General features: G+C 35.6%; 4 protein-coding genes across 6 annotated transcripts; 1 reads left to right on the top strand and 3 right to left on the bottom strand.

The window, feature by feature from the left end:
* Positions 1–2180: 2180 nt before the first annotated feature.
* Positions 2181–4240, bottom strand: LOC18993414 (inositol oxygenase 1). Of its 2 annotated transcripts, none has more exons than XM_024152718.1 (9): positions 4104–4240; positions 3794–3905; positions 3336–3622; positions 3188–3247; positions 3050–3102; positions 2849–2971; positions 2693–2762; positions 2439–2599; positions 2181–2332 (listed from the first exon to the last, which is right to left on the bottom strand). In XM_024152718.1, the coding sequence occupies exons 1-9, from the start codon at positions 4138–4140 to the stop codon at positions 2306–2308; spliced, it is 930 nt and encodes a 309-aa protein (XP_024008486.1). In that variant the 5' UTR covers positions 4141–4240; the 3' UTR covers positions 2181–2305. The 2 variants fall into 2 exon arrangements, with proteins under 2 accessions (XP_024008486.1, XP_006417002.1); XM_006416939.2 differs by having other exon boundaries at positions 3794–3911; positions 4104–4236.
* A 1639-nt stretch (positions 4241–5879) lies between these two features.
* On the bottom strand, positions 5880–8898 carry LOC18993413 (protein TOM THREE HOMOLOG 1). 2 transcript variants are annotated; one of them, XM_006416938.2, is made up of 12 exons: positions 8547–8898; positions 8315–8405; positions 8163–8215; positions 7980–8072; positions 7824–7895; positions 7572–7644; positions 7429–7474; positions 6875–6938; positions 6726–6779; positions 6517–6594; positions 6256–6397; positions 5880–6149 (listed from the first exon to the last, which is right to left on the bottom strand). In XM_006416938.2, exons 1-11 carry the CDS (start codon positions 8751–8753, stop codon positions 6305–6307), a joined length of 924 nt encoding a protein of 307 aa, XP_006417001.1. In that variant the 5' UTR covers positions 8754–8898; the 3' UTR covers positions 5880–6149; positions 6256–6304. The 2 variants fall into 2 exon arrangements, with proteins under 2 accessions (XP_006417001.1, XP_024008328.1); XM_024152560.1 differs by having other exon boundaries at positions 5880–6397; positions 6517–6563.
* Positions 8899–11368: 2470 nt separating this feature from the next.
* Positions 11369–13091, bottom strand: LOC18993412 (peroxidase 4). The gene is made up of 4 exons (XM_006416937.2): positions 12782–13091; positions 12498–12689; positions 11949–12117; positions 11369–11851 (listed from the first exon to the last, which is right to left on the bottom strand). Exons 1-4 carry the CDS (start codon positions 12977–12979, stop codon positions 11460–11462), a joined length of 951 nt encoding a protein of 316 aa, XP_006417000.1. The 5' UTR covers positions 12980–13091; the 3' UTR covers positions 11369–11459.
* A 3011-nt stretch (positions 13092–16102) lies between these two features.
* Positions 16103–18768, top strand: LOC18993411 (mitochondrial carrier protein CoAc1). The gene is made up of 7 exons (XM_006416936.2): positions 16103–16912; positions 17134–17219; positions 17299–17506; positions 17608–17737; positions 17960–18144; positions 18229–18363; positions 18478–18768. The coding sequence occupies exons 1-7, from the start codon at positions 16757–16759 to the stop codon at positions 18568–18570; spliced, it is 993 nt and encodes a 330-aa protein (XP_006416999.1). The 5' UTR covers positions 16103–16756; the 3' UTR covers positions 18571–18768.
* The last annotated feature ends 18 nt before the right edge of the window (positions 18769–18786 follow it).

The raw sequence follows: 18786 nt of genomic DNA, 5'->3' as shown, positions 1-18786 counted from the left end.
TAGCTGTGGCTGTAGCCGTCATGTACGGTGTGGACTTTCTAAGGGGCTTATGTTTGGAATCAGAATCAGACAGCGAAGAAACCCATTAAGGAGCAGAATGAGACACCAGTTGTTAATAAGTTTAATTTGGCTTACCCTCTGGGTCTATTTTTCTTATAATCTGCCACTCTTAATTAATATATGTCTATTTTTCTTATATGTCTAGATTAACAATGCTAGACAATAGCCATCAACGTTTCAACGATCGCGCGATCCAGCCACCACCTTTTTGTCCCTTAACAGAAAAGTTAATATTTTGTTCGTCAACGAAGACCATAATTGGTTACCACTGTTCCATGTCTGTTATCCTATAATCCTATTCTGCAAGAACATAACACAAAGATCATGCAGCGTATTCATAGAGTTTCTCAATATTATGACAGTAAATAGAAGAGAAGCTCATATCATAATCGAAAGGATGCCTATTCTACTATTGAGTTAGAAAACTATATAAATTTTGTAATAGTCCAGTCAATTCAGCAATCAATTGGTCTTAAGGCACATGATAAGCTACTCTACAGCAAAGAAATGGACAATGAGGATGAAGCTACACGAGTTGAAAGGAAGCTTCAATTATAAAAAGAAAAACAAAACGCGATTTTATTCCATTCTGCATGTTGCGCAAAATAAGAAATGTTAATTACACCTGAAGAAAGGTAAAGGAAGCACCATATTACACGAGTTCAGAGTAATCTTCAGTTGTAAAAAGAAAAACCGGTTTTATTCCAATTACTTTTCTGTCAGCAAACACGAAAACTCTCCCTCCGCATGTTTGCACAAAATAACAAATGTTAATCACACATGAGAGTTCAAAAATAGATAAAGGAAGCACCAAATTGTGAATCTTTTGTAACACAAGCATCCACTTTCACAGAAATTCTAAGGATGAATTTCTGGGATATAGAGTGTGAATAGGTAACATGTGGTAATGTTATGAGTGTTAAGCGCAAATTCTTTTTTGATCATCAAGCTTCTTTCCTAAACCGACTGAGCATACATTTTGTTTGTCATCTTCGAAGTTGTTCAGACATGCTGAATGTAAAGATAAACCGATGGCATTATGTTCGAATGAACAAGTAAGATCATTTCCGTTCTTGAAAATAACTTGGGTGTTAGAAAATAACAAATATCAAAACAAAACCAAATAACTAATAAAATATGTTAATGATTTTTATGGAATTCTATAATGTTTTTCATAGACGTGTGTATATTTTGCCATAAGTTACTGCATTAAAGGTCATGTGTAGATAAAATGGAAAAAAAAATAACAGTTGCGTTTTTTATGCAAAAATTCTTGATTGGTTTCTTTGTACTAGTCAAGCCAGTCGTATAATCTTCTCTACTCTAAATTGGAATCAACCAGCCTTAAAAACCTAAACCCAAGAAAGACATGTTTGATTAGCATTGTTTGAAATTGGTTATGGTGTATGGTGTATGGTTTAAAATTCGGTGATAAAGCTTCCTATGCAATTGGGAGTGGTAAATTCATGAAAGGAAGCTTCATGAGTGGTTGTATTGGGGCTGCCATGAAAAGCAGTGACATCATGGCTTCAATCATATAGTAAACGGTTTCGTGGCCATTTAATTTCTATATATCCTAAAAAATGTCAAAAAGGTCTTGAAACGGCAACATTATATCTCGCCGGCGAGTGACGGTAGTTTACCTTCTCTTTTTTCTAGTATTCGAACTTTATATCTCACTAAAAGCAATCCAGTAAATTAGTGATTTCCATCTAATTCATTTGACATTATTAGCTGGAGGGATTCAATGACGGGATCATTGGTGAAACATTTAAGCTGGTGTTGTTTGGGGATTGGCTGAAAGTACTATTTAAGTCATCAACCCTTCAGACATGATGTAGGGGTAAAAGGTTGGAGGTACAAGGCTGAAAAGTTTGTAGTTAAGTTTAAGAAAGTCTGTATGACTCAGTAGTTAAGTTTAAGAGTGTATTTGTTTTGTGACTTTGTTACTAAACTCTGTAATCTTTTGTAAGCTTTGGATGTGTTACAAAATGTTACTTTGTGTTAGGACGCGAATGTCAACAAGAATTTTTTGTTTTGTTTTTTTCAAGTATTTTTGTTTTTACTTCAATTTCTTTCATGGTAGATAATACATCTCTAAATGAATGAGCCATTGGAAATGTAACGAAACAACTCTCTGTTTTATTCATCAAGGCATATTTCCGTCAGTGCCTATTAACTAAGGTTTAGACATGGTCACACTCATCACATTCGTTTTATTAGAAATGCGTTCTGTTTGTGAGTTTCACCATTTCAACTTCCCCGGGAAATACTGCAAAACAAGAGCAAGCGATAAAATCTGCCGGTTAGGACAGAAAACCAAAATCTGATAAAAACTGTAAATATGAAACTTGCATATACATTTTATGTATACATACCTTGTTGATAAGGGAAAGATAGTAGGGTTTCACTTCCTCCACGTTTATACGGAATTTGCTCTTGCTGTAGAGATCGTACTTGTTGAACACTTTCAGCCACTTCATGTTCTCTCTATCTTCATTGTTCATCAAATGCTTGTATGCTTCTGATTTGTGAAGAGCTGCGAGAACAAGAAGAACCCGTGGTTTTATAACCTTGACTCATATATATTTATGGATAGATTTGATCACCAATAGGTCAGTGTTTCAAATACCGTAGAACGAATGGTATCTTATGATGAAAAGACTGGCTGATGGTAATGTAGTCTCATTCTCCTTTGCAACCTGTGAAATTCGGTTATGTAAAAAAAAAAAGAGACTCTTAGGTATCGGGAAATCGAAAACAAATGTTGAGATTGCAAATTACTTACCAGGTACATGTAATCATCATGTCCCCAAGACATGAACACATTGTCGAGCCCACAACCTTCAGTGTATATCCCATACTTAGTGTTGTAACTCGGGTTATCATAGTCTGGATTCTCCTTGAAGTACTGCATCAAGAAAACCCGCGATGGAATTTGAAAGCTCAAAAAAAGTTTTCAAAGTTGTGTTAAGGATCTCTTATATACCTTGTGGTGAACAATAGATTCATCAAAAGCACATCCCACTGGATATGTATCGCCTGCGCCAAAAGTGATGAATCATTGGAGAGAAACAAAACAGATGTTCACAAAACCTAGAGGCAAAAAAAGAAACACACTACTCACCAACAACAGCCCATTGAGGGAGCTCACCGAATGAAGGGTGGAGAAGAACTTTTCCGAGATCTGATGATTCACATACACACCAACACAAGAAAATCATCTAAACCAGGAAACAATTTGTTATATGAGATCATAACAAATAGAAATTTACCGTGGATAAGACCGGTTAGATGGAGCCAGTCTTCATCAGGGTAATCTTTTCTGATGGCTTCAGCTGTCTGAAGCAAATGCTCGATCTGAGGCTCGTCCAAATCAGGATCACTCTCGTCTATAAACTCATTCAGAAGCTCACAGCATTCCCAAATGCTCATCTCAGTTCGGTTTAGCTTCCCGTATGCCTCCCTCATCCGCTTCACGAAGTCAACGGTTTGGCCAATGTGGTTTGTTCTGTAGAAATCCTCCACACTTCTTCTCCTTCCACTCTCAGCATCATAATCCCTTTTTATTTTATTTTAATCACAACAAACAAAATTAATATCGATTGATTAAAGTTTCGATCTTGCAATCTATGAAGCTAAAACCGGAAATTCTCTGGTGTGGATTGATTCTAAAGATGATCAAATAAACAAAGATATTTGAAAAGTTTTCAGGAGAGAATTTTTAATTTACCTGAAGGTGTGACCAAAGGAGTTGGTGTGAGGAGCCACAAAACCTCCATCTAACACATGCTCTGTTTCTTGCTCTTTTACGTTCCCCTGATTCTTTTCCACAATCTCATCTCCTGCATCTACACAAACTCAGATTTTAATCATCGAAATTCCCAAAACTTCAATCCAAATCCCACAAAATAGATGCTGGAATTTTAATCCGAAATTCATGAGGAGATGGTCAAAAGTCTGTAATTATATAAGCAGATCATCTCAAAAAGTCAAAACAGGACAAACTCAGAATACGAAAAAGAGATTAAGGAATCACGAACGGTTTTGATCAGGGTGATGATCGATGTGGATCGTCATGGAGATTCAGATCCAGAAACCAAAAGCTAGGGTTTAATTTGGTGGAGATGACGGCAAGTGGAGAAAGGGAAAAATGATGGTTTATATAGGTGAGAAATGGAGTCCTGAAGTGAGAATAATGGAGGAAGTGAGTCCTTCGCCATTATTTTCAGAACTAGGACTGTCAAAGAGTCCTTCAATGGCAAAAATTCAAAAATTTCGTCTTTTTATTAGTTTAGGGTTTCTCATGCAGAGAAAACAGAGAGGCAAAGAAACAGCTGTAACCGTGGAGATGAGTTAGACAACGACTTGGCGCCTGATATTTTTTTTGATTTTTTTATATAATGATTTTCTTTGTATATGTGTCAGGCTTTTAATTCACTAACTAATAACAATTTATAAAAAATTATTTGTTTTTTCAACTACTTTGACATAATGATTTTGACTTTTGAGTGTATTATAGTTCTTAGGTTTGTGTATATTAAAAAAAAAAAGTAGTGTGTGGAACTGTTGAAAAGAGCAAAATATTTCTATAGTAAAACCACATTTAATTATTTCTCTAAACTTAAATCTGTCGAAAAAAATTAGATATTTCAAAACAAACTTCTGTTCCTAATATCTAAAGTTTGAAATTGTTTTTTATTAAATAAGAAAAAAAAATTGATACGAACCAAATAGAAAGGGAAAATGAAACAGAAAACAAAAGTGCGTCATAATTTTTTCAGAAATAGGCAAATTCTATTCTCATCATATCATACCAAAAATCCATCAAAACTCCTTCGCGGGTTCTACACACGTTCATCAACGGTAAATATAGCTACGTGAAGCAATTTTTGATTTTTAAGGTGTAAAGACCAAATAATATCATGTGGGAGCTAGCTGTTAGCGAAAAATTAAGACTAATAGATTCCGATATTTATTTTTTCATGTTATAAAATCTATTAGTACATAACTAATAATAAACGACAAAAAAAAACGAATAATACACGTGTGCTGAACATGAGCCGTAAATAGATTAAGGAAAGAAGAATCACGTCCCTTTAAGGAAAGATCCGCAGAAAACAAGGAAGCATAACACATGACGTAACGCCTATTACCAGAAAATGACAGTTTTGTCCATCTCTTATCTCGCACCGTTCCTTTTCTTGAGAAACGCAATGAGAGTCTCTATGTATGAGCTGTTGGATTGGATCGGTAGGCTTTGTTTTTATTGAGCCGACGGTGCTTATTCAAGAACCGAGTTAAAGAGGAAAGACGTCTCGATTGTACATTTCTACTTTCTTTCTTTCTCATCTTTAGAATTGTCTAACCAAACAATCCCACAATTCACGGATTGTGCTGAGTCCTCCTTTCTTTATCTCTCCAGCTTTTTCGTATTACAGACAAACAAATTTAATTAGAAATATATTTAGTAAATATCGATTTGATCAATAATTGATGCCTTGACGGTATGACAATTTTGTTAAATGGTTTTCACAATTCTTCACTTGTTTCGTATGTCTTATATTTACACTGCTAATGATTGGCGACAATATATCTGAAAATAATAAGCGATGAAAACAAACACACTTCAAATTTTGATTAGAACTAAACGCACGCACGAATGACTAAAGCAGAAAACAATTTGTACGAGAGAATTTCACCACACTTTCAAATTAACAAAATAGAGGAAAAGACCGGTAGCGAAAATACCAACCAGTCAAAAGCGATTACATTTGCATCTATCTTTTCCTTTTCAAAAAAAAAAAAAATCTCCGCGAATGAAATGGCCAGCCATGATATATACATAAATTGTTCCTTCGTCTCGTCTCATAACCAAAAGTTTGAAATCTCAATAACCTTTCAAAGATATGAATTCTATCATTCTGAGACCAAACTACTTTGAGTTTAGTAAAAACAAGAGAGGCTACACTAGTTAACCCACATTCAATTAGTTAAAAGAGACATCACAACCCATTGTTCTCTTACATGTACATTTTATCTATGAAAGGAACAAGAAATCCCCGGTTACGCCTACACGATATTAACTCCTGGTAACAAAACAACCAAAAAGAGATCAGATTTCGACCCTTTTTCAGCTGTTTGTCATGTTTTTCTCCCTCAATGTATATTATCCAGAAAGTCAACAATAATTACCTCGTTGTTTAGACTGTCAGCATCCATCTCCATGTTATACAATCTCAGTTCATTGGATCTGATGGTACTGTGTGATTCCGCGTTTTGGTGGAAGCTTTCTTAGGATAAAGAGGACCAGAGAAGAAGGCAGTATCTCCACCAACTGTAAGTAAACCAGACAAACGCCCTTTCTTAAGAGATTTTCACCACAAGTTTCATCATCATCATCATATATATATATGCACATATATGGCAGTGCAAGAGCTTGATTAGAGAGCTTACCAGGTAATATATAAAGTTTAGGATGGGGTGATCCAAGACATCAAGATCTGCTGCATCATCGAATGCATCAAAGCACATCTAGACCATAAGTAGATGATGAAATAAAAGCTCTAGTTAGATGTAGCTTCAAAATTTGATCACTAGCAATAGATATTCAGCCAACAAGAAACGATATATTCATATCACGATTATGATGTTTATGAGTTTACCATGATACACCTGATGAGGAAACACGTAAAGCATATGGTTGTCACGTAACCGACCTGTCATACGCACAACACATAAAGGGCGTAAAGTTCCATGAAACGGAAACAGGAAACTTGATCTGTTTAACTTTGTTTGAAAATTCAAGTTTCACCTCTTGCAGCTTCTTGCGCCTCCCTTTGGATTCTACAGGAAACCGTTGCAGCATTAGGAACAGCCTGCGAGGAAATAGTTGTCATAAACAACAAATCAAGGTCATGGGCGCAATTGTCTTCACAACAGTAATGGTGATAAAGTATGCTTAGGCACAAACAGGCTCTAGTAGGTGCCTGCGAGCAGGTTACGGAATTGCTATGTGATATCGTAGGGGTAAACCACGATCTCAACCTCAGCACTCAATGGCAAAAATTCACAATAGCAAAACCGTACAAGCTTCAAGAATATGTTGGAAAAAGGACAGCAATTTAACAGCTTCCGCATAATATCTCCCTAAACGTGAGTTATAGGGTATGATAGATGATGAACATATGTGCAAGTTGCATATCGTTCTCAGAGATAGAAGCCTTATGAATGAGGTTCTGGCAAGCCGGGTTTTCATAATGAGATCAACATCACACTCAATTATGGCAGGACAAAAGATGACAGGTAAGAAGAATATAAACTAAGCTACCATCATGGTGTAGCATATGCAAGTGACAAAAGACTAACCTTCCTCCATATAATAAAAAACCAAGGGCCGCGAACAATGACACGCCTGCAATATACATACATTCACAAGAGGTGAGACATAAAGCACAGAAAAAGAATGTAATCAATCTCTGCACAAGGATGAATTACACGTCAAGTTATACCTGCAAAGAACATCTTAGAAATGATTACCATAACTTGAACAGGCTTCCACCACAATACCAACCAAATAGCAATCTGGAATAATGCAGTTCACATGAAAGATTAGAGCTGGGGAAGGCACATCAATCAGACACAGAGGATGCGAGGCAATTGAAGAACAAGCTCAGGCCCATCGTTCAACTAAGATCAAAGTAAATTTTGAATTTTGAAAATTAAACAGATATTACAAAGGCCACAGAGAAAGATGGTTTCACCTGAACTACATATACAACAGCATTAATGGTGAAGAAACTTGGCCTCAGTCCATCAGTGGATACAGCACGTGCCTGTTGGGACGGAGTAAATATCAACAACAATGCACCAGAAACCAAATTAAAATATATATATATATATAACAAATCAGGTTTTACCTGATAGTAAATTTCTGCCCAAAAGAGGACCAGAAGCGCATACGTAGTGAAGAAAGCAAGACTTGGAATGTCAAGCAAGATATGTTGCAGAATCTACAAGAAACCAAGCGAGACTTGCAAGTTTAGAAAATTCATATTCAACGAGGTGTATCACAATCACAATCGTCAATGGAGAAACCAAACCTCTGGCTGCATATTCTGAGCATCCCGCCGGAAGACAAAAACTAGAGCTCGAACTAGAAAGAAGAAGACAGGACAATCAACAAAAAGATAAAACAGACAAAATCAGAAGCTAACAAGAGAAAAAAAAATCATCACGTTGCACAGAAACCCACCTCCGTTCACCAGGAAATTGAGAAAGTGAAAGACCTTCTGCGTCGTCCAGCCGTATTCTGGAACTCTCAATTGTATTCTCACCAATTGAATCTATATAAAACAAATTGCAACATTATTCCTCGTTCCAATATCTTCGAATCCCTAATCTCTCTCTACATCAAACCCATCTCCTAATTCCAATCTCAAATCTACCAGAAAAAACTCAAGACCATAACGAGACGAAGGCGGTACCACAGCAATGACGGAAACGATTCCGTATAAAACAGCGAGGATATGGAAGATACGATCCTGCCAGACCGGAGATTCATTGACGTCCGACCACCAATTCGTAGCCTCCTTCAGGTTAAGCGCTACCACCGCTGCCGCCGAGTAAGACGACGACGACGACAAAATCCCCGACGAAGAGTGCATCATTTCCAAGCCGCCGGTTCTCATCATCTCAGAGAAATCAATGTATTCTGATTCCTTATAAGATTTAGCTCCAATCTTCTTTCGACCACGAAAAGAGAATCGATCGAATCACTTCTCCTCTCTCCTTCTCCTTCTGTTTAAGTTTTTTTGTTTTTTTTTTTTTTTTTTTTTTCTTAAGGTGTTTATAGTATTCCAGAAATAAGATTGAGAACGACCATGACATGGAATACAGAGAATGACGTGGAAGCAATAGAAGAGTAGATTTTAAAAGTAACTGAATAGAGCCGGTGACTCTATCTCTGGGGACTTGTGGTGATTGACACGCGACGTTGTTGTCATACTTCCACGTGTACGTATACTTGGAAAAGCTAATCTTGCTGGAATTTTTTACTGTTTTTTTCCTACGTTTATATTTGCTATGTATTGTGGACAAATCAATAGAATCATATATTGTACATTATATAACATAGACAGTTTTTTTTGGATAACTCAACATGAACAAACAAATTTACATATACGTTCATTACAACTGATCAACAGAAATCTGTCCATAATGTGTTTAAGTTGTAACACACTAAAAGGTAATCAAATTTCAAAAAAATAGAAATTTTTAATTGAACTAAAATCAAACCAAATTACTGAGAAAAAATTAGCATTTTATAAACACCAAACAATAAATTCATATATTTCACCAAAGATTTATATTCCTCTGGAAGTTTCTTTATCATTGCTATATGAAAAAAAACCTTAAGTTGTCTTTCTATTTACAGTTTTCTTTACATCAATCTTAGAGCCAAGCCCTTCTTCTTCTTATTCTACAAATTCAACCAATTTCCTACTCATCCAAGGAATCATTCTAGAGAATTTCATTGTTCACATAGCCAATCACATATATTATTTCCATTGATATCACTATAAAATCTCATTGTTTTAGTCACTAATTGTCTCAATTACACATAAACAAGTTCGGGATAATCTCATTAGTCAAACACTATTGGCTGGAATTACAAGAGAACTAGAAGATAGCTTTGATAGGCTCTTCAGTAAAGAACCACCAATCCTTAATGCTTTGTGAAATTGCTAAAATAATTCACACAACAAACAAACAAAGTAACTAACCAAAATCAAAATTTTCAAACCCTAATTTAAAAAAAAAAATTCTCAAACCCTTAACTGAACAAATCTATCACCGATAAAAATTCAGAGTCATGCCCTTTCCACCTTAGATTAGTTAGTTTTGGGATTGATTTTATTCTGAAATGAAACCAATTATCTAGTCAATGAAAATAAAAACATATCTACCTTTATTTCTTTTGTTCTCTCTTTTTAATTTTTTTCATATGATTATGTTTTTAGATGTTAAAAAGTAATTGATTAGAAAATATTTTGCATTACATTGCTTGAAAAGAAGAAAGTAACCTCTAAGATGGATCAATCGTATATGATCAAGTGCCCAAAGTATGTACTTGCTTCATCAATCTCATATTTGAAAAACGTTTATGAATAGAAGTTTTCTTGTTTGTTTGTGTTATTTACTAAGTTTGTATATTGACATCGTAACCAGCTTTTAGAGAGAACCAACACTGATTCTTCCTCGTTTTTTTTATCTAAAACACATGAATTTTCAAATGATGATTATGGATTTTGTGTAAATTCAACTAATACAAGTGTAAGTTGTTTTGATGATGTTTTTTTTTATTTACTTACGTCAGCAAGATTTAAATTGGACAAAGTTCTAAACAATAGATGTTTCATTGAAAACATCATTATATATATGATGTTAATTAAACTAATTGCAAGAATGAAGTATGATCTCACAAATAGATCAAACATGAAGAGTTAGCTATCAATAGACTGTTGTTGGGTAAGTGTCTACCAAAAGTGCTATCATGAGTTATTTCATAAGGTTTTAGAGAAGCTATCATGATGGTTTTATTAGCTCATTTTCAGACCTATAAAGTAAATCATGTAAATCATGACTTCTTTTTTTGTAAAACCAAACTTCATTGGTGGCTGATCTTGTACAATTACATGTCTAGAGTTGTTAGACATACAAGAGTTGGGTGTGTCCACTTGGTGAATCGGGTACGTGTGTAGCTTTAAAACAAGCAACAAATTCTTCAATAACTTGGTCTGGTTTTGATTCTCATTTAGATAAGGTAAGGATCTGCTGCTTTTCCATGTTACTCTTTTTTTTTTAACTCTTAGGATATTAATAATATTTATGAGTATTATATATCTCATAAAAATTAGATGAGTATTTTCATACTCTCAAAAAGCTTCAACCCGATCAAGACATGAAAGCTTTGATCTCTTTCTTCAATCACGGATCTTACTTTTATTTATGTATTTATAAACCGATTTGGAGAATGTGTGTGAGAAAATATAAGTACGTCGTCCTATGATCGACTTTTATTTGGCTTCGATACTGAAGTTTTTAGCCATCAAATTTGTTTGTTTATTTGTAACAAACAATAGAATAAACAGAAACCTGTTTTTTTAAAAAAAAATAGAATAAATAAATAAATTAAAGTAAATTGAACTGATACATTTTTCAGATTTTCACTTTTTCCGTGACAGTATATAGAATGAATAAATTTTTATTCAATAATATTCAAATAACAAACGAATTAATGCAGGTAATTAGTTACATACAGTTACAACAATGAACCAATCAAATGGATAAATGTAGAATTCTCGAAACTTTCTCGGACAAAGAGTAGTAATATCTCTTTAATTAACAGCAGTGCAGATCCTCCGGATTTGTCCAGCTGAGCCAGTGAGTGTCTGAATATCTCCCATCTTGATCATTGCAGCTGCGTAATCAGACGCGAATCGAGCTGGGTTTCTGCTATATTCCGACACAATATTGTCTGTAGAAGCCCCGGTTCCGAACAAAACCTGATCGGTCGCCAAAAGCCCTTTCTTCTGCATCAAGTTTCTGTAATAGTTATTGTCGAACGAATTTGGTGTCACTTGATCTAGAGGTGCTAGGGTCATATCTCCACCTTCTACCGGACAGCGACGCTTACGTGTGCTAGAGAATCCGGCATCAATGTCGCTCGAGTTGTCGTAAAGCCTTTGCTTGAACGTGACGCATTGAGCTTGCCCTAAGGTGTGAGCTCCTGCAAATAGAAGTTGCTTGTGTCACAAGAAATTTCTTAAAATATAGTAATTAAAACAAATTAGCGACTAATAAGAATTTTTCTTTTGGGGACTGACCTGAGAGAGCGACGAGGTCTCTAGTGTTGAGACCTTTTCGAAGGAAGAGATCAGAGAGTTCGTCGAGGCTTGCCGTGAAGTTGGGGAGATCGCCGCTGTCTGCAATAGCTCTAAACGCGGCGGTGGAATCTCTCCGACCAACCTTTACTGCGTATCGTGGACCTCCGACCTATTGATGACACCAAATTTACATATTAAAGAATTATTAGAACTACGAGAAAACAAATTGAAAAAGCTGATGTATAATGCATATCGTATGACCTCAATTTCTTTTATCTTTACGTTTAGATGGTAATGTTATAATAGATAGTGTTTCTTTTTTTCTCAAATAAAATACTTTAGAGTTTTAACATGGAGACTTGTAAAAATAAAAGTTGTATATGCAAAATTCAAACACAAAATGGAATGAACAATTCATTCAGTACTTACATAAGATTATGTTAAAAATGAAATATCTATTTCTTACAAATATCAAAAATAAAATTTAACCATGTAAATATATCTGACATATGTCAATGCGTATGGCTATAGATACTGATAAATACTTACGTATTCAGAAGCGTCTCTAGCGGCAACGGCAATGATATCAGCACAAGAAACGACACCAGGACAGACTCTCTCAACAGCAGATTTGGCTTGATCAATAACTTCAAATCCTCTCGCTGATTGAAAGTTTGCTAACGCATCTCTCTCACTCTCCATGGTAGGAGTTGCCACAAGCATGACCGATGCATCACAACCCTACAAAAAAAAAGTATATAAAAAACCAAATACAAATTTTAGAGCGGTCCATGAACACACACGCATGTTAGATCAAAATGTTAATGACATACATTTACGAAGCAATCGTGGAAATGGAGACGGATGAGAGAAGCAGCCATTCTACGTTCGCGGCTGATGGCGGTTCGGATTGAGGATCGGATAGTTGAGAGAGCATTTGGACATCTTTGGTCGTAGAAAGTAGAAGAAAGTTGTGCTTGGCAGAAACAAGACAAGCTTAGCAACAACACAAGAATCTTGAAGATGGCCATTTAGTGTTATTACAAGAAACCTTTTGTTAATTTGTTGAGTAATATAACAAATTTTGTAAAGAGCTAAATTTAGAAGTGATCGATGAATTTGAAGATTCAAATATTTGATGTGAGTTTTAGAATTGAGACGAAATGTGTCTTATATATATATATATATGTGAGCGAAATAGTCAACTGCGGTCCCTTTTAGCTGCGGGAGCGCGTGGAAATCACCCATATGACCTTGTCCAAGAATTGCCTTTTCTTCTTTTAAGATATAATCAAATATTTCATTTTATTTTTATTATTGTGCTTAATAGTGAAACAATATAAAAAAAATGATTACGTTCTTATATTGGATTCAACAATCAGAAGTTAACTAATTGTTTTTTATGATGAATAGAAAACTCTAATATACTATACTATATATGTCTTTTAGCGGATTCAGCCATTAAAGAGTTATAATTTGTTCTGATTTAAGATTTTCTTATTTACGAAAAAGTGTTTATTCGTGGTATAATTGGTTAATTCCCCCTCTTCGTCTTTATTTATACTCTTGCATTACTTAGCATTTGTCAAAAACTGAAAAAGGTATCCGAATTAAGTTTAGATTAATGGAAAGCTGGTCTGCGTTGACCAATCGAAAACTTAGTAAATATAATATTAAACGCGAAATTTTGAAAATTGACTTTTTGACTTTGAAAAAGTAGCGAGAGAATCTTTAATTAGGATAATGCGAGGTCGAATTGTCCATACCATGTCGAGGTTGCTTCTTAACTTGTTCTGCTTTGCTTTCCTCTTTAGCTAAGTTCTCGCTGTTACTTGTTACTAGCGTTAGATAATAGCAATAAACTAGTGACACAACAAAAAAACGAAATTGTAATAAATTAAGAAAGTTCTATACTTTATAGTATAGAATGATAAGGTTAATGATTTTACGTTATATCCTGCGCACAATTAATTAAGTTTTATTTTATAAAAGGTTCGTCTCAACATTTATCATTATCAAAATATACAATATTCAGATTTTCATGACACTATTTTCGGCAGAATAGGTTTGAAAATGTGGATATACTATGGGTCTGATTGGTGAACCAATGGTTAGGTTCGTAACTTTTAAACTGTCAACCAAGAAATCAAAAATGATTATGGTTTTTTCTATAAATCATATACCACTAAAGTTGTGTCCCACTTGCAACCAAATTAAGTGATGAATGATTCGATTGGTAGAAAAAATTACAACGTAAAAGATTTTTTTTTTTAAAAACAGAAATAGAAGCGCTAAAACGAGACCACGGTACTAATTAACGACCGCCTGTAGCGAATTAGCGATCGACATTACAAAAATTCCTAACAAATTTTATCAAAGAGTTAACTAGTGATGAATCAAGTTTGAGGACAAAAGCCTAACGATGGGTATATGTAGTTCGATCAGGAAAATGATGTTTTAATATTATCATTTTATTGGCGGGGAATAATAGATTATACTTTCTAGCCCACAAAGACTCGACTATGTGATTTTAAAGCGAAAAAGGGAATTGACAGCGACAATACATAGAGCTATCTGATCATTTCTATCGCCATTGACCGTGCCTAGATTGCCTTCGTCAGCACCGCGTAGGGCATTGCAAATCTAATTAATCACCCAATTAATAGTTTTTGTTTTTCGCAACAGCTCAATTCCTTCTTTTTTCTGTCAACAGCTCTATTCCATTTATATTTTCTAAAATATATATTACGTCGACAAACTAATTTGGCCAAACAGATCAAATTCAAAACGTGTTTCATTGATTTTTAGACGTAAGTATGGCAATGAACTTAATTTTTTTTTTTCAATGAAAACCTTGTGATCATTATTTTATAATAATGTGCTTCAAAATTTGACTTTTGATTTTCTAGTAGTCAATTATTCGTTTCAAACTGATCGAACTAAATAATTGCTGGTTAGTCTTCAGATCAGAACTTCAACCTATATTATTGTAAGAATAAACTAATCGCTTAATATAATGATGCTTTTTTTTTCTCAATTGAATAAGTTACGTTCTTCTATAAGTTAACAAATTGACAGTTGACCAAAATACAAGGTCAGAACCCAGAAATTATCCTTCAATCCGAAATATTCGTTGGCTAAAATATAATAAAAGCTTAGACATATATATTAATTTACAGTTTTCAACATTGAACAGCGACACAGCGTGAAATAAACCCCTTAGGGTTTGCAACATTCAACATCAAACTCATCAAATATCATTCTTGATCGATATTCCCTAACAATAAAAGATAATCAATTTTTACTATCAGGAAAAAAAATTGCGTTGACCATTGTTCCGATGCATCTCTAAGTGATTTGTCTATATACGTGTTTGTGTGCAATGCATAAAAACTTTTTAGGAGCTCACACCATAGGGCAATCTCAATGCTTCTTGTTCCGGGAGAGGCTCTACGAAAACTCACTGACGCTGGATTTGCTAACACGCGCAAACGTCGATGCCCAACCGTTGGCAGTGATGGGAATCTAGCAGCGTTGGATCTTGTGACACCTAATTCTTTTGACAACAATTACTAAAAGAACTTAATGCAAAAGAAAGGACTTCTAGTAACCGATCAGGTTTTGTTCGGATCCGGTGCAGCACTGACGGTATTGTGTCGGAATACAGCAAGAAGCCATCCAAATTCGCAACAGATTTTGCCGCAGCTATGATCAAGATGGTTAGATGGGTGATATGGAACCTCTAACCGGCCGGCTCTACCGGATAAATCAGAAGGATTTGCAGCTTTGTTAATTAACACAATGCTTGAAAGTGGAAACCTTTGGGTTAACATGCATGCAATGCACTTTATCTCGTTTTTTTACTAAAAAATTGCTTCATTCTTTGTTGTAACTGTTTGTAACTTCTATTGAAATACTTTGACGCAAGTGAAAAGTTAAATCTGCTGTATGTATGTGTATGGTTTGGGGCCTTTGGGCCTAATCACTGTATGTATGTGTATGGTTTTATAGATTTGTGACACGTAGTTGGACAATCGCTAGGTCCACCACGTTTTCGGTGCACCGAACCTCATGCAATATTTACCTCAAAAAAAGGTATCTCTGTTTCTTGGAGCCTCTGAAAATGCGCGACCAATGAGTAAACAGAGCAGAGACGAAGTTTGAATCGAAAAACCTTTTTGTCTTCATTATTTCTTCTCTCAGAAATTTACGGCGAGCCTTCAGTCGCTCTTTCATCAGCCAATTAATTCCCCGAATCTTCTCCGATAACTTCGTGTTATATCTCGCTCACAAATTTTGTTTTGCTACTCGTGAATTAGCGGTAGGGTTTCTTTTGTCTTCTCCTCGACGAGTTTTCCCATTGATTGGTTCATTTGGATCTGAAGAGATATCATTGTTCATCGATCTCAAAAGGGTACTTGTTCGTTTGGTCGATAGATCGGTTTTGCTCGTGGGTTCGGCTTCTGAGAGCACTGGAATTAGTATCTGGATCTGTCTAATTGAAGATTAGTTTTTTTGCGATTGGACTATCGGTATGATTTGATCTTTGGTTGGGGTTGATCATCGTAGCGTGTGTCATTGAGGCTGTTAATGAATATTGCTTTAAGAGAAGAGGAGAATCTGCTTCCAAGCTTTCCGAGTTTTCTGGAATATCTTAGGTTCACAAGTTTGAGTTCCGAGAAGATATCTGCCTCGACCATAAACCCTAGATTTAGATGGGATAAGGCGTTTTGTAAGCTTAAGGGAGAGAATATACCAAATTTGACTTAAGTTTCATTTTCCATCAAAAACTGGGTTGAGAATTCGAGATGGGTTCGTCACAAGGCTCCACACTCTCGGCTGATGTGATGGACCTTGTTGATACATTGCCTGTTCTTGCTAAAACGCTTATCGCTGGAGGAGCTGCTGGGGCATTTGCTAAGACTGCTGTTGCACCCTTGGAAAGGATCAAAATTCTATTGCAGGTGAAATTCTGGCTTTTGTTGATCTTATTATGTCTCCATGGACCTGATTGAATCTATATTGTATTCAGCTTTCATCTGTTTAGCAGAAAATTGGGTATTCTTGTGTTTTTGATGTTTCTTAGTACTTTGGTCATATCAGTAGACGTTTGCTTTGCTGTTCTTCGAATCATTGGTACAGTTTTTACCATTTAATGATTGTCTACCTGTTTTTTCAAAACCAGACAAGAACAAACGACTTTAGGACCCTTGGTGTGTCCCAGTCACTGAAGAAGGTGTTACAATGCGACGGTCCTCTCGGATTCTATAAGTGAGTACCTAAGGTTTTGGCTCTTCTGTTTTGCTGCTTAGCTACTTTACTAAATCTTTGTGGTGCATAACTCTTGCAGAGGAAACGGGGCTAGTGTTATTCGGATTATCCCATATGCCGCCCTTCATTACATGACATATGAAGTGTATCGTGACTGGATTTTGGAGAAAAATCTTCCCTTAGGTTCAGGTCCCATTGTTGATCTTGTGGCTGGTTCAGCTGCAGGCGGAACAGCAGTTTTGTGCACATATCCCCTTGATTTAGCTCGTACTAAGCTAGCTTACCAGGTTTGTAATTTTTAATACCTATCTTTGATAGATTTTTGATGTTGCCTAGCTGAAAATGAAGAATATATTTCTCTTCTGATGCCACTCTTATTGCATTTTAGGTTTCTGACACAACACAGAGTCTCCGAGGTGGGAATGGATTTTACCGTCAACCTACATATTCAGGCATCAAAGAGGTGCTTACAATGGCTTATAAAGAAGGGGGTCCACGTGGGCTATACCGAGGCATAGGTTAGCTCATTAAATTTGCTTGCATTAATGTTTAAAGTTTGTTTCAAATTGATTGAGGAAGTCATTCCATTATATAAAAAAATACCAACTTTATAAGGAATTTCTTAGTTTAATCTTGGTTGATTTAATTGAGTAACAAACTGACTCTTATAACCCTATCTTTATGTGTGTATGCCATGTAATACTAACTTAAAGGTTGAGGATTTCCTGTGTTTTTTGCAGGGCCAACGCTGATCGGCATCCTTCCTTACGCGGGCCTTAAGTTCTACATATATGAGGAATTGAAAAGACATGTTCCTGAAGAGCATCAAAATTCTGTTCGAATGCATCTACCTTGTGGAGCTTTAGCTGGTTTATTTGGCCAGACCCTTACTTACCCGTTGGACGTTGTAAGAAGACAAATGCAGGTAATAATAAACAAACTAGAAACATGATTCAAACTTTGCAAAATTTTCAAAACTCAGAATCTGTCTGGTTTCGTGTGTCAACAGGTGGAGAATCTGCAGCCTATGACTAGTGATGGCAACAACAAACGTTACAAGAACACATTTGATGGGCTTAACACGATTGTTCGGACTCAGGGTTGGAGACAGTTATTTGCTGGTTTAAGTATCAACTACATTAAGGTAACTCCGGTATAAAGTTTTCAAGTGTTCTAAGCCAATGACTCCAAGTAGTCTCAATCTGGGTCTCCAAGACAATGACTAGTCATGACTCGTTGATTTGTCTTTGTTTGTTAGATTGTTCCGTCGGTTGCCATTGGATTCACGGTGTATGAGTCAATGAAGTCGTGGTTGCGGATTCCACCACGGGAGAGATCAAAACCAGCATAAGGGTTTTGTTCATTTGATCCTCTTAGAGCAGACACAGAAGAAGACAAAATTTCTTAGACAGTTTTTTTTTTCTCTTACTTTCTCAGGCGAATTTGCCCCCTATTTTTCCTTCATTGTGATAATATTCTTTTGATAAATTAAGCAAAAAAGGTTATATACATCTGTTATCAAATACACAAATGATAATCTGCTCCCTATTTTCCGTCGACTCATGTG

This window comes from Eutrema salsugineum, unplaced genomic scaffold, assembly GCF_000478725.1.
Source record: "Eutrema salsugineum unplaced genomic scaffold, Eutsalg1_0 scaffold_5, whole genome shotgun sequence".
NCBI lineage: Eukaryota > Viridiplantae > Streptophyta > Magnoliopsida > Brassicales > Brassicaceae > Eutrema > Eutrema salsugineum.
The sequence above is the reverse complement of the archived record's forward strand: the minus strand, read 5'-3'. Positions and strand labels throughout refer to the sequence as shown.